Below are 15,571 nucleotides of genomic sequence, written 5' to 3'. Positions count from 1 at the left end.
TCTTAATGCACTGTTCAGGTGAACATCTAAGAGCAGCCCTCAGACAGAATTTTCCATAGAAACACACAAGAACTAGGTCAGAAAACAAGAGGTGAGAGGGCAGGAGGTAAAAGAACCCATTGCCAGCATTAATGATGCAGAACTGCATAGCGTTCATGCTTCTCTTTTTTTGCCTTCCGTCATCTTCCCAGAATCAAGGGATTTCACAAGAACCTCCCTTTTACTGTAAAACTGCTGCTGCAAACTACAATGTGTTACTTATTAAGAGAACAGTGATAACCTTGCTAGACGATTTAAAGTGTCCCCACAGTTTGTTTAAAGAGCAAGAAAAAAACAGACGGCTTAGAAAACCACGCCACAAAGAAGACAATGCATGTTTTTTGAAGGTGATAAACAAGAGTTAGGAACTGAAAGGATTTTAAGATTATCGTTTTAAAAGTTCTCAGACTTCTTATATCACAAAATTAAGGGTAGTGACATTTGCAAAGAAAAAAAAAATCCATTGATCTGTCTAAGCAGACAGGCCGTATCATATGGAGTCAAGGAGTAAAATAAAAGCAGCCACTTAACCCCCTAAAGTGTGTTGGTGTTGAGTTAGTATGAAGATGCTAAAGTAACGCACTTCTATCCCTACAAGTCTAAATACCAACACTTAACCCAGATAATCTGGTTTTCCTGCCTTGACCTAGACCAGCGCCTCTGGACATTATTGACGTTTTGGATCTGATAATTGTAGGAGAGGTGGGAGGCTGTCCTGGGAATTGTAGGGTGTCAACAGCACCCTTGGCCTCTTCCCATGGGATGGGAGTAGTAGCCATCTCTAATCCCTATGACTGGACACTGCCAGCAGCCCCTACTGGTAAATCTGCCCCTGGTGGAGAACCTGTTGGAAACCAACCCCTAGATGGAGGCCTAGAGCCATACGTTCTTCTTCTCTCATTTACCTTCAAAAGAGGAAGATCTGAATCCATCATTAACTTTTACAGCTAGAAATTAAAAGACAGCAAAGTTGTGGATCTGGCAACAGCCAAGATTTGACTGGTTTTCTCTACACAGGTAAAGGACACTGAATAAATTCTAGCCTGTGAACTTAGCCTTCTTTTATGCGACTCTTGCTGACCTGCTTTCTTCCTTTGCTACAAAACATGAGAATTATAAACAGGGAGTTGAAAGAATTTGTGTGGGATGTTTTCGATATGTATACTGATGCCCAGGAATGGTCCAACCATAAGAATTACTCATGTTCTGTTTAGCTCAGTTGTAAGGAATCTGCCTGCAATACAAGAGACCCAAGTTCAATTCCCAGGACAGGAAGATCCCCTGGAGAAGGAAATGGTAACTCACTCCAGTCTTCTTGCCTGGAGAATCTCATGGACAGAGGAGCCTGGCAGGCGGGTCCATGGTGTTGCAAGAGTTGGACGTGACTTGGCAACTAAACTACCAGCAGGTATTTTTAACCCACAATGTTCTGTTAAGGGAGTGTGGGGGTGTCCCAAGCGAGTAACATGAAAATCTCACTCATGTCTGGCATTACACTGAGAACTAAGCTTCTCCAACATGGAACTCTGCTCAATGTTATGTGGCAGCCTGGGTGGGAGGGGAGTCTGGGCAGAATGGATACATGTGTCTGTGTGGCTGAGTTCCTTTGCTGTCATCTGAAGCTATCACAACATTGCTGGTTGGCTATACCCCAATACAAAATTAAAAGTAAAAAAAAGAAGAATTAAGCCTCTCCAAGCTTTTGAACTGTGGTGTTGGAGAAGACTCTTGAGAGTCCCTTGGACTGCAAGGAGATCCAACCAGTCCATCCTGAAGGAGATCAGCCCTGGGATTTCTTTGGAAGGAATGATGCTAAAGCTGAAACTCCAGTACTTTGGCCACCTCATGCAAAGAGTTGACTCATTGGAAAAGACTCTGATGCTGGGAGGGATTGGGGGCAGGAGGAGAAGGGGACGACAGAGGATGAGATGGCTGGATGGCGTCACTGACTCGATGGACGTGAGTCTGAGTGAACTCCAGTAGTTGGTGATGGCCAGGGAGGCCTGGCGTGCTGTGATTCATGGGGTCACAAAGAGTCGGACACGACTGAGCAACTGAACTGAACTGAAGTATTCACATATTCAGGGGACATGTAACTATATTCTCATTTCTGTGTTTGTCCTTGCCTATATTTTATTTCTATTTATCAATTTGTTCACATCAATATATGTATGAATAGGTGTATCTGGGCATGCAATTGTGTTTATATATATTTGTGTGCTTCAGAGCATTTATTGAGTGGGTTTACATCTGTGTATGTGTCAAAAGACAAAACGATATATCTTTTTTAAAAAAATCAATATATAACTATTGTGATCTGCCTTTACTCCTGATACCAAGATAAAATCCAAAAGGATCAAAGGTTTAAATGAAAGTTAAAAGTTGAAAGATGAAAACGTGGAATAATTTTTTATAATCTAGGAGTGAAGAGAACCTAAGCTAATCATAGAACTTAATGATCATAATGAAAGACTGAAAATTTGATTGCATCAAAATTTAACATAACTGCATGAGAAAAGCAACATAAAAAGTAACAAAAATATAAACTGGAAAACAACCCTACAAGGGATGAACAATTATATGCCCATTTTACAGATAGAGAAACTGAGGCACATAGAGACAAACTAGTGACCTGAAATTCAGATCTAGGACCAGTGTCTCAAGGGCCTCATGGGAATATCCTCAACAATTCTGAATCCCATCCACTTGCAAGAAGATTACTCTGACATACCTGTGGACAGCCCCACTCCTCAGAGTTATCTTTTCTGTGATCATCTGCAGTACATGATCCCACTGATTCAAGGCTTTTCTAGGAATGAGGAGTCGAGAAGCCGGGTTTATGAGGTCTCCATTTGCAATCAAGCTGAAAAAAAGGCAAAGCCAGTGAGGCAAACCATTTGACACAGTTATGCCTTTAAACTACAAAAGAAGTCCCAAACCAAAAGGAAACCACCACACAAATTTTGACCCGAAACGTGAAGGATTCCAACTTACAAGATAGTGCAGGGTTCCAGAAGTGGCTTTCTAAAGCGAGATGACACATTGATCCTGCTGTGGGTTACTGGTTTCACCTTTAAAAATAAAGAAATACAAATCATTGTACTTATGTTAGTGTTTTTTTTCCTATGAGGAAAAACTAGAGGTTTCCAGGGAGCTGGCTGAGAACTGCGATGCCTTTGTTAAAACCTTGCTTTTTTTCCCCCACTTATATAAACCCTCTGTGCTTACCCTCTATTGATGGCATATAGCTTTAACAGAGCTCTCAAGAAAAATTTCCTTTAAGCCCTGGGCATACTGCTCACGATCTGTACCAAAAATTGAAACTATTGAGCTATTGTGAGAATTCCAACGCCATTTTTAAAACAGTTCCTTTCTGTCAAATAAAAGTACATAAATGTATAAAATCTTGAACGAAGTGCCCTCCCCCTCCAGGCACAACAGAGTGTTTGGTCATCTCTGCCCATCCACCCACTCCCTAGAGTCACTGGTCCTTGCCAAGCACTTAACCTCCTCCTGTTCTCCTAAGACTGACTCCATCAACTTTTCTCAGCTTCACTTCCTCCTCTGTTCACCAGCCACACTCTAAACAGCACGTTCCCTTCCCAACCCGCTTGCATCTGGGTGGGTCTGGTCATCTTTTTGGTCCCTTTTGTTTCCAGGGTCCACGCTGTTGTATCAAGAACCACACGGCCCCTTGGGCACCTTCAACTAAGACAAGGCTTAGGCATTGGTCAAGCCTCTCCTCCTCCCGAATCAACTATTTCTTATATTTCCCACAGTGGATTGTCCAAATCCTCACCTTTCACCCTAAATCCTAAAATCTCACTCCAGGCACACTTACTCTCAGCACATCATTTCCTTCCAAACTTCAAGAGAATAAAGCTCAACAGGCATGAAGTTCTCAACCTCACTTCCCTCTATGCTCACTTCATCTACATCTTCACCCCTTTTTCCCTTTGCTATCTGTTTCAGAAGGATCCTGACCCCTTTACAAAGCTAAGCCTGCATGTCTTGATTTTGTCCCCTGCTGCCTGTTCCATTAAATATCTAAGGCCCTCCACCCCCATTGTCTTCAATTTCTCCCTTGACCCTATGGCTCTTTCTCTCCTCTTCATCATTCCTCTTCCTATTTCCTTCCACCCCATCCTCTCCTCAGTCTTCTATAATCTGGATTCCAATGAAAGATAAATCCCAACTCTTTTTTTTTAATTAGTTAATGTATTTATATTTGGCTGCACTTGGGCTGCCTTGCTTCATGCACTGGCTTTAAGGTGCGTGAACTTCAGCATTTGCAGCACACAGGCTCAGCGGTTGCAGCTCACGGGCTCTAGAGCATGGGCTCAGTAGTTGTGGCACATGGACTTAGTTGTGCTGCGGCATGTGGGATCTTTCCAGACCATGATTGAACCTGTGTCTCCTGCTTGAAAGGCAGATCCTTGACCACTGGACCACCAGGGAAGCCCTAAATGCCAACTCTTAAGCTCGGCCTACAAGGACCCCCATGACCAACACTGCTTACTTGCTTCCCTCATGTTCCACCAAATACTCCTTGCTCCCCAACCCCAAGCCTACATGTGACTCTAGGTCAAACCAGCCGACTCCCAATCCATTGTCCAAACACACTCTGAATCCTCTTCCACACCTCTGCTCATCTTGCCCCTGCCTAAAATGCCCTCCCCTTTCTTCCAGCTTCTGAAATTGCACTCACTAGTCAATACCCAGCTTGGTTATCACCAGTCCTTCCATCTTCATCTTTCTTTACCTTCCTGTCTCAAACTGCTACAGCTACTACAGGATTGATGATCACACCTGCTTAGAGGGTTTTTTTTTTCTCCTGATTTGAAAGGGAACTGATAAATGAAAATAGCCAACATTTACTGCACTATATTTAATGACAAGCCCTGTACTAAGTAAATGCGTTCTATATCATTAAAACATCAAAACCATGCCCTGAACTAAGTACTTATTATTTAACCCCATTTTACCAACAAAGAAACTAGAAGTTAATCATTTACTTTGCCTAAAGTCACACATACTAAGGGGGAGGGCTGTCCATACCTATGAACCTCTACTTGCTTTGCACTTCGGTAGTTATTTTAGAGATAAATTAACCCTAAATAATTTATGCAACTCTCTTCTGCCAAATTATGCCATTTCGAGATGAACAAGGTGTAAAATCCTTGATTTGCCAGTGCCTAAAACAGTGCTTGGCAATGCCTGTTAGTTGCATATAAATGTTTATTGAAATTTAATTTTAAAAAACGAATTTAGAATAAACATCTTTGTAATCAATCATAATAATTTTCTTTCATTTTAAACCCAGAGATTCTTGGCCCTAAGCTAACATTTACAGTGATGTTGACTTTTTTAAAAACTTTAACAGATAATGTATGCACCTGACCAAAATTCAAGTGGTAAAATGGAGGATACAGTCAAAAGGAGGAATATCCCCCACTCTGGTCCCCCAACCACAAAGCTGCAACTAACTTAACGATGTTCATTCAAAGACAGCCTACATCTACATATGCATATTGTTTTACGTAGACATTGTATACATGTAATTTTCAAGCACAGGGATCACTTGCTATGCCTATTCTTCTGCACCTTGCTTTTTTTCATTTAACAATTCACCAGGGACACTGTTCCACATTGGTAAAGGTTGCTTCATTCTTTATAAAAGCTATGTATATCCACACTGTGAATGTAACATGATTTATTTAATCTGTCCCTCAATGACAATCCTTCCAGTTGCTTCTAAACTTTTGCTCTTGCAGGGAATTCCCTGGTGGTCCAATGGTTAAGTCTCCATGCTTCCACTGCAGGGAGCACAGATTAGACCCCTGGCAGGGATCCTGAATGCCACATGGTATGGCCAAAATAAGTAATAAACTTTTGCTGTTGCAAATAATGTCATGCTAGATTTCCTCACAATATTTATTTGCACGAATATGTAAGTGTATCTGTCAGTCAGTTCAGTCACTCAGTCGTGTCTGACTCTTTGCGACCCCATGGACTGCAGCATAGCAGACCTTCCTGTCCATCAACAACTCCCAAAACCTGCTCAAATACATGTCCATTCAGTTAGTGATGCCATCCAACCATCTCATCCTCTGTCGTCCCCTTCTCCTCCTGCCTTCAATTCTTCCCAGCATCAAGGTCTTTTCCAATAAGTCAGTTCTTTGCATCAGGTGGCCAAAGTATTGGAGTTTCAGCTTCAGCATCAGACCTTCCAATGAATATTCAGGACTGATTTCCCTTAAGATGGACTGGTTGGATCTCCTTGCAGTCCAAGGGACTCTCAAGAGTCTTCTCCAACACCACAGTTCAAAAGCATCCATTGTTCACTGTTCAGCTTTCTTTAGGTCCAACTCTCACATCCATACATGACCACTGGAAAAACCATATCTTTGACTAGATGGACATTTGTCGGCAAAGTAACGTCTCTGCTTTTTAATATGCTGTCTAGGTTTGGTCACAGCTCTTTTTCCAAGGAGTAAGAGTCTTTTAATTTCATCCATGGTGACTGCAGTCACCATCCACAGTGATTTTGGAACCCAAGAAAATTAAGTCTGTTACTGTTTCCATTGTTTCCCTATCTATTTGCCATGAAGTGATCAGAGAAGGCAATGGCACCCCACTCCAGTACTCTTGCCTGGAAAATCCCATGGACGGAGGAGCCTGGAAGGCTGCAGTCCATGGGACTGCTAAGAGTCGGGCACGACAGAGCAAATTCACTTTCACTTTTCACTTTCATGCATTGGAGAAAGAAATGGCAACCCACTCCAGTGTTCTTGCCTGGAGAATCCCAGGGATGGGGGAGCCTGGTGGGCTGCTGTCTTTGGGGTCGCACAAAGTCGGACACAACTGAAGCGACTTAGCAGCAGATGGGACCAGATACCATGATCTTTATTTTTTGAATGTTGAGTTTTAAGTCAGCTTTTTCACTCTCCTCTTTCACTTTCATCAAGAGGCTGGTTAGTTCCTCTTTGCTTTCTGCCATAAGGGTGGTGTCATCTGCGTATCTGAGGTTACTGATATTTCTCCAAGCAATCTTGATTCCAGCTTGTGCTTCATCCAGCCTGGCATTTCACATGATGTACTCTGCATATAAGTTAAATAAGCAGAGTGACAATACACAGCCTTGATGGACTCCTTTCCCATTTGGAACCAGTCTGTTGCTCCATGCCCGGATCTAACTGTTGCTTCTTGAACTACATACAGATTTCTCAGGAGGCAGGTCAGGTGGTCTGGTATTCCCATCTTTTGAAGAATTTTCCACAGTTTGTTGTGATCCACACAGTCAGAGGCTTTGGTGTAGTCAATGAAGCAGATGTTTTTCTGGAATTCTTGTGCTTTTTCGATGATCCAACGGATATTGACAATTTGATCTCTGGTTCCTCTGCCTTTTCTAAATCCAGCTTGAACAACTGTAAGTTTTCGGTTCATGTACTGCTGAAGATTGGATTGGAGAATTTTGAGCATTATTTTGCTCATGTGTGAGATGAGTGCAACTGTGCAGAAGTTTGAGCATTCTTTGGCATTGCCTTTCTTTGGGATAGGAATGAAAACAGACCTTTTCCAGTCCTGTGGCCACTGCTGAGTTTTCCAAATTTGCTGGCATATTGAGTGCAATACTTTCACAGCATCATCTTTTAGGATTTGAAATAGATCAACTGGAATTCCATCACCTCCACTAGCTTCCTAAGGCCCACTTGACTTCACACTCCAGGATGTCTGGCTCTAGGTGAGTGAGCACACCATCGTGGTTATCTGGGTCATTAAAATCTTTTTGTATAGTTCTTCTGTGTATTCTTCCCACCTCTACTTGATATCTTCTGCTTCTGTTAGGTCCATACCATTTCTGTCCTTTATTGTGCCTATCTTTGCACGAAATGTTCCCTTGGTATCTCTAATTTTCTTGAAGAGATCTCTAGTCTTGCCCTTCTTATTGTTTGCCTCTATTTCTTTGCATTGATCGCTGAAGAAGACTTTCTTATCTCGCCTTGCTATTCTCTGGAACTCTGCATTCAGATGGACATAGCTTTCCTTTTCTCCTTTGTCTTTTGCTTCTCTTCTTTTCTCAGTTATTTGTAAGGCCTCCTCAGACAACTGTTTTGTCTTTTTGCATTTCTTTTTCTTGTGGATGGTTTTGATCACTGCCTCCTGTACATTGTTACAAATTTCCATCCATAGTTCTTCAGGCACTCTGTCTATCAGATCTAATCCCTTGAATCTATTTGTCACTTCCACTGTATAATCACAAGGAATTTGATTTAGGTCATACCCGAATGGTCTAGTGGTTTTCCTTACTTTCTTCAACTTAAGTCTGAATCTTGCAATGAGTTTATCTGTAGAATATACTCCTTTATCTATAGAATACATTATTCTACAGTGTATCTGTTGAATACATTATTAGAATTGAGAAACTGCTGAAATAAAGAAAGGCAATTTTTTTCAGTTTAATGGAATGTACTGCAAGCTTTATTCTTGATTGATCCCAAGTCACTTGATTTATTTAGCTCATACTATAGTATAGCCTTGGAAGAAAAGCTATGACCAACCTAAACAGCGTATTAAAAAGCAGAGACATTACTTTGCCAGCAAAGGCCCGTCTAGTCAAAACCATAGTCAAAGCTATGGTTTTTCTAGTAGTCACGTATGGATGTGAGAGTTGGACCATAAAGAAAGATGAACAATTGATGCTTTTAAACTGTGGTGCTGGAGAAGACTCTTGAGAGTCCCTCGGACTGCAAGGAGATCAAATTGGTCCATCCTAAAGGAAGTCAATCCTGACATTGGAAGGACTGATGCTGAAGCTGAAACTCCAATACTTTGGCCACCTGATGCAAAGAACTGACTCACTGGAAAAGACCCTGATGCTGGGAAAGATTGAAGGCAGGAGGGGAAGCAGATGACAGAGGATGAGATGGTTGGATGGCATCACAGACTCAATGGACATGAATTGGAGAAAGCTCCAGGAGTTGGTGATGGACAGGGAAGCCTGGCATGCTTCAGTCCATGGGGAGGCAAAGAGTCCAACATACTGAGCAACTTAACTAAACTGATAGCATAAGAAAATATGCTATTTTCCGGAAAATATTCCAGAATTATTTAACTGCAAATGAATCTTTGCATGTGTGAAGGACAGGCCTTTCTGATTCCACATCTACGCAGTATCTTCCTCATGAAAGCTTCCCCATTTCTGAATACTGCCGCCCTGGACACTGGGCTTAAAACTTCTGCCACATCCCTAGTTCTCTATTGCCCTTCCCTGCCTTTTTTGTTTTTTAAATAGCATTTACCATTGTCTAACATATCATACATTTTACTTAATCTAGTTTTCAATTTATTGTCCCTACTGTTACTTCACAGTAACTCTCAATATTAACTAGTAATGTACTAAGCACATACTTCATACCAATTGTTATTTTTTCAAATGGTTGGTTGACCTTGATTGCTTAACACCTGTTGGATTGTTGAATTAAAGATGAAGGTGAATACATTATAAAAACAAGTAACTTTGAAAATGCCTGGTGAGTTGTTTGATACATGCTATTCTTCTTGACTGTATACTTGTCTATAGTTACTATACACAGAAACTCATAAATAGATGATTTTTTGAATAATTATATAACTTTATTCTAAGTGTATATATTGTTGCTTGAATTAAATCAAACCATCTGTCTTGAATAAGCTGCTTTCCTCATTCAGTATGACAAAAATATTCCCCAAATATTCATGATTAACCACTGCAAATTGAAAACTAACCTTAAATATACATTTTTTTGAATCATTATATGTCTGTTTCCAGATATGGTAATAAAAGAATTTGGAAACACAATCCAAGTAATATATTTGAATTGAAAAAACATATGTAAGACCATTGTATAAAACAATTAGGATTTTTGAGGGGAAAAAAGTACCATTTTTCACTAAAAATGCAATTTTTCTCATTGTCATTTTAAATAATAACTTAAATCACAAACAAATTAAGCAAATCAACTACACATAAAAGGAACTTTCCCAGAGCTCATATCAGGAGTCAAGTGTTGGTCACTTGGTGCTAATCTAGAAATACTGTAATTTAGATATAAGAAGCATAATAATGAAATAGAATATATTTTTAAAATAGGTATATTTTCTTATTAGCCTGTACACTTTCCCATGCCCTTTGAAAATAATGTTTGAAAGATGAAAATAACGTTAAGTATCAATACACCTGGTGACGGAGGGATGGGCCCCAAAGGACAGAGTAGCGGTACTCCCATACGGACCCCCATGGACCAGGAATGTCTCGTTAATGAGCATCCTGGCCAGTGTTAGGTGTGTGGTCTGTGACTATGGAAGCAAGTCAAATGAAACGGTATCCATGCAAAACCCAGACTTTCATTTTGGACCCAGCAGAATGCATAGTCCTGGTGGGCTTTATCAGTGAGTGAGGGAACCGCTACCAAGCAAACGAAGGACATGCTTACAGCACTCCTCTCATCTTGATTCTGCACAGGGTTCAACATTGTCTTAGAAAAACCCAGTTTGAGAAGGAGCTTAGCGTGGTGAATCAGAGAGAAGAGGCATTCCCTGAGTGGAAACTAGGTAGGTGGACAGATAAAGAAATAGATAGACAGACAGACTAAATACTTGGCTAACAGTTTTTTGGAAATAGTCCAAACATAAATTTGGAAATATTTCAGAGTCCAAAGTGGCAAAGCGACTTAAGTCGTGTTCACTCTGTTACAATGGAACAAGCCAGCTCTTTGGATATAAAGCACATGTACCTTCCAATATATCACTCTGCCTCTGGCATCTTATTTAGATTGTGTTTATATCATACGTGGCCATACCAAAGCCAGGAGAAGGCAATGGCACCCCATACCAGTATTCTTGCCTGGAAAATCCCATGGATGGAGGAGCCTGGTAGGCTGCAGTCCATGGGGTCGCTGAGAGTCGGACACGACTGAGTGACTTCACTTTCACTTTTCACTTTCATGCATTGGAGAAGGAAATGGCAACCCACTCCAGTGTTCTTGCCTGGAGAATCCCAGGGACGGGGGAGCCTGGTGGGCTGCCAGACGTCTTTGGGGTCGCACAGAGTCGGACACGACTGAAGCGACTTAGCAGCAGCAGCAGCAGCATACCAAAGCCGAAATAATAATAATAATAAGCAGGAAAAAAGAGTTATGTGAATTTGATGTCTATCATTTAATTTAGTCAAATTCCATGTGACACTTGGACAATACTGCAGCTGGGTCAAATTCAAGTTAAAACCTGCATGACCTTAAAAATATTAATTTCTATTAAAAATAAACTCAATGAAACTAAAATTATGGTTGTGCAAATACATACCTGGATTGATAAAATCAAGATCTACAAACTGAGGAACTGACTAAAGGTCTGAAATTCTGAACTCCAGGACTGATTGCCAGTTCAATGCCTCACATCTCATTTTCTTACTCTGTAAAAATAAGGATAATCTTGCTAAACTTGCCCAAAGGGATGCTCCATGAGCTAATTAATGAAGCGGCAATACCACTCCCTGGGGCTGTTAGGCTGAATGCTTCAGAGACTCCACCAGCCTCAAAACTCAGCACTCGCCACCTCTTGAAACCCCAGGCCAAGTAAACCAATGTGAGGCTAAGGACCTGAGGAAATGATGCTGTTAAAGGACACCCTCGTGAAAATCTAAAGACCACTGATCCCTGGTTTAAAAAAAAAAAAAAAAAAACTCTTGATACAATTAAAAGATTCAATTTTAAACTGCTTTTTAAAAAATATATCATGTTTTTATAACCGTCCATATAAAAATGGTCCTTTTATAACTAAATCCTGAAGACTTAAGCTTTTAGGGACAAAAACATACTGAAGTTACTCATTGGCAACACACAGCTCAACCCACACAAAAAGCCTTCAACTCTATCTTCCTCCAGAGGCCGCCACTGCCTTTAGAGCAAGTCCGTGTGTCCTGGACATGGGTATTTGAGATCGTATATGAGTATTTCTTCATACTCTTAACCTCATTTCTTCACACACTTCATACTCTGGCCCCATTCCTTCATAATCTAACCTCATTTCTCACTATCCCACCACCTACCCTTCACTCATCTGGATATAATTCTCTCCTCAGAAATTCCATATCATCTTGTCTGAATCTCTCAGACAACATTTTCCACAGGCATAACATATTTCCTTATATTATCAATATTTTCATGTACTGCATCTCTCTTTTATTTATTTATTTTTAGTAAAGAATTTCAACTGTAACGCAAAGATCCATTCATGGTGCTGTGGACATAGAATTCACTCAGTAAATACTTTTTTTAAATTGAAGTATAAAAAAAATAAATAAATAAATAAATAAATTGAAGTATAGTTAATTTACAGTGTTGTATTAGTTTCAAGTGTACAGCAAGGTGATTCACACACATGCATATATTCTTTTTCACATTCCTTTCCTTGATAGATTATCATAAGATACTGAGTATAGTTTCTTATGCTATACGGTAGGTCCTTGCTGTTTATCTATTTTATATATAGTAGTGCTTGTATGTTAATCTCAAATTTGTAATTTGTTTACCCTCCTTTCCTCTTTGCTAACCATAAGTTTATTTTCTATGGATGTGAGTCTACTTTTGTTTTGTGAATATATTCATTTGTGCAATTGTTTTAGATATCACATTTAAGTGATATCATATGATATCTGTCTTTCTCTGTCAGACTTCATGATAATCACTTATAATGATAATCTCCAGGTCCATCCATATTGTGGCAAATGGCATTATTTCATTCATTTTTGTGGCTCAGTAATAGTCCACTGTATATGTGCATGCACGTGTGTGTGTGTGTGTGGGTGTGGGAGGGGGATGTCTTCAGTAAAAAATTAAACAAAATTAGGACCAATTATTTTGAGCACATACCATCCCCAGAACTGCATCAAACACTGTCCATATTTACCTTGATTTTTCACAATATCTTTGTTAGTTATTTTCAGATAAATTTATAATTGTAAAATACATCAGAATGTATTAAGTGCTTTCATTTATAGTGATGTTTGTTCCTCAAAATAATATGATGAGGTTAGTATTATCCCAATTATATAGAAAGGAAAAGATGACCCTATCCACCCCTCAAGGTCACACAGAAAGCAAAGCAACAGTCTCACGGGTCCACTTCTGATTTCCAGCCTAGAGTTCATTCCTACTAATGTTGCTCAAGGCAGAAATGGGCCACTAGCAGAAACAGTAGACACATATTTGCACCCATTTAAATAAGATCTTTCTTGAATTATATACAACTAAATATCCATAAACATTTTTATATATTGGCATATCTAGACCACCCTTATTCAGTGGTTCCAGCATCTTCTCAAGATCACTCAAGTTTCTCTCCCCTTTGCTGCTACCTGTAAAATATTCCTTACATGATTATACCAGTATAATTTATGGGACTTCAATAGAATAAAAACTGAAATCTGTTAACCCCCTGAAATTTTAGAAATTCCAGAAAGGCAAGGCAGTGACAAAATCATCACAGCCAATGAAATATTTTCATCAGCACTGTTGTATAATGATGAAAAATTCCAACCACTCTAACTTCAGCCACAATCTAGTTATAGGAGATGTCTCTAATTATAATGAACCAGCTGTTTAGAACATTCCCAGAAGGGTCCAATTAGTTTCTCTGAGCTGATGAAACCACTCATCTCTGCCTCGGTCCTCTACAGGTCCCCATGTTGTTGTACCCAGTCCAGGGGCTGATTCCCAGAAGAAAGGTTAGGATTCATCTGTCGGGTGTGAATTATCATCTTATTCAGAGGGTCATTTTTCTGCCAATAACAGAGATCTTAGCATCAGTTTGCATATTTGTCTTTTGAACCGTTCTCTAAATGAATGTGTCTCTTTGCTGAAGCAGGAAAACAACTCAAATTCACAAAGAATATAACTATTCAAAACAGCAAGGTAAAAGATTTCTCTTTGGCATAAAAGTGACCCCAAAGTTACACGTCGTTATACATTTGTCTAAATCTAGAGAATATGTAACACAAAGAGTGAGCCCTAATGTAAACTATGAACCGTGGGTAATTATGACGCGTCAGTGTAGGTTCATCAGTGGTAACAAATTTACCACTCTCGTGGATGACATTGATAAGAGGGAGGCTATGCACCAGTAGACAAAAGGTAAATGGGAGATGCCTGTACTGTCTCCCCAGTTTTGCTGTGAACCTAAAGTTTCCTTAAAACATAATGTCTAAAGAATTTTTTAGGGAGAGGGTGGGAAGATTTGGGAGAATGACATTGAAACATGTAAAATATCATGTAAGAAACGAGCTGCCAGTCCAGGTTCGATGCACGATACTGGATGCTTGGGGCTAGTGCACTAGGACGACCCAGAGGGATGGTATGGGGAGGGAGGAGGGAGGAGGGCTCAGAATGAGGAACACGTGTATACCTGTGGCGGATTCATTTTGATATTTGGCAAAACTAATACAATTATGTAAAGTTTAAAAATAAAATAAAATTAAAAAAAAAAAAGAATTTTTTAAACTTTTAAAAAAGTGACCCAAAAGATAATATATCCATCATTAGTAATACCTTTCTTGAAAAACTCAAGTGTAACCATATATTTAAATGTGTATATACTGCTAAATCTTTTTGTCTGCCAAAACAAATCACCACCAATTTCACCAAATTTTGAACCATCAAATTAACTTCCCAGCATATCACAAATTTTTAAACTATTGGCATTCTGGTTTAATTTTCTCTCTTCTGTGCTTTGTGGAATATTTTAAAAGACCAGATAATCCTGAGCATTCTGAATATATAATGTTAAACCTCTCATTTACTAACTTTATTCTACAATAATTATTGGCAATGGGAACTCTATCTTATAGCAAAACCAAACAGGACTTGAGTCATTTTTAAGGCATTCATAAGTAAGTCAGCATGGGTTTCCCTAATGCTATGCTGGAGAGAATAATATGACCCTCATAAAGTTAAAAAATAACCAATTAACTCAAGAGCACCCTTAGGAGAAATTACGGGAACCACCACTAATAAAGCATTGAAAAAAAAAGTTTTTATCATCAGACTTTTCTTTAATATTTCTTCTTAAATTACTATCCCTTGCTTACTATTTCCCCATTGTCATTTTTGTTTGGTTTGTTTTCCCAAATGGGATTCTGGTTACCAAACCAATCGAGGCAGTGGACTGTAAAATTTCCACTAGGAATGCAGAGCAGCTGGAAGTGTATACATGACAACGCAAGATGAAAGTCAGCAATGTGGAGCATGCAGGAGCAGTCCAGGTGGGCAGAGTACAACCTCCATCTGCATTTAAATAAGTCATTTAGGCCCCAGGATTCCCACTGAAGAATGTGCCAACTGTACAGGATCTACCTGCAGTCCTTCATAAATACTAAGAGAGCTATTAACCTACTACATCTTATGATGCTAGAAAGTAATTGTGTTGTGCTCAGTCGCTCAGTCATGTCCAACTCTTTGTGACCCCATGGACTGTAGACTGCCAGGCTCCTCTGTCC

The 15,571-nt window shown here is 39.7% G+C and overlaps 1 protein-coding gene across 3 annotated transcripts in view; it reads right to left on the bottom strand.

Annotated features, from left to right (window-relative positions):
* Positions 1-15,571, bottom strand: part of DCDC2 (doublecortin domain containing 2) — a 149,998-nt gene that overhangs the window by 95,099 nt on the left and 39,328 nt on the right. For all 3 annotated transcript variants that reach the window (XM_070778317.1, XM_070778316.1, XM_070778318.1), the window contains 2 exons: positions 3,034-3,110; positions 2,771-2,902 (listed from right to left, as the gene is read on the bottom strand). In XM_070778317.1, coding sequence (XP_070634418.1) covers positions 2,771-2,902; positions 3,034-3,110 — 209 coding nt within the window. The remainder of the gene's footprint in view (positions 1-2,770; positions 2,903-3,033; positions 3,111-15,571) is intronic.

This window comes from Bos indicus, chromosome 23 (assembly GCF_029378745.1).
Source record: "Bos indicus isolate NIAB-ARS_2022 breed Sahiwal x Tharparkar chromosome 23, NIAB-ARS_B.indTharparkar_mat_pri_1.0, whole genome shotgun sequence".
Taxonomy (NCBI): domain Eukaryota; kingdom Metazoa; phylum Chordata; class Mammalia; order Artiodactyla; family Bovidae; genus Bos; species Bos indicus.
The sequence above is the reverse complement of the archived record's forward strand: the minus strand, read 5'-3'. Positions and strand labels throughout refer to the sequence as shown.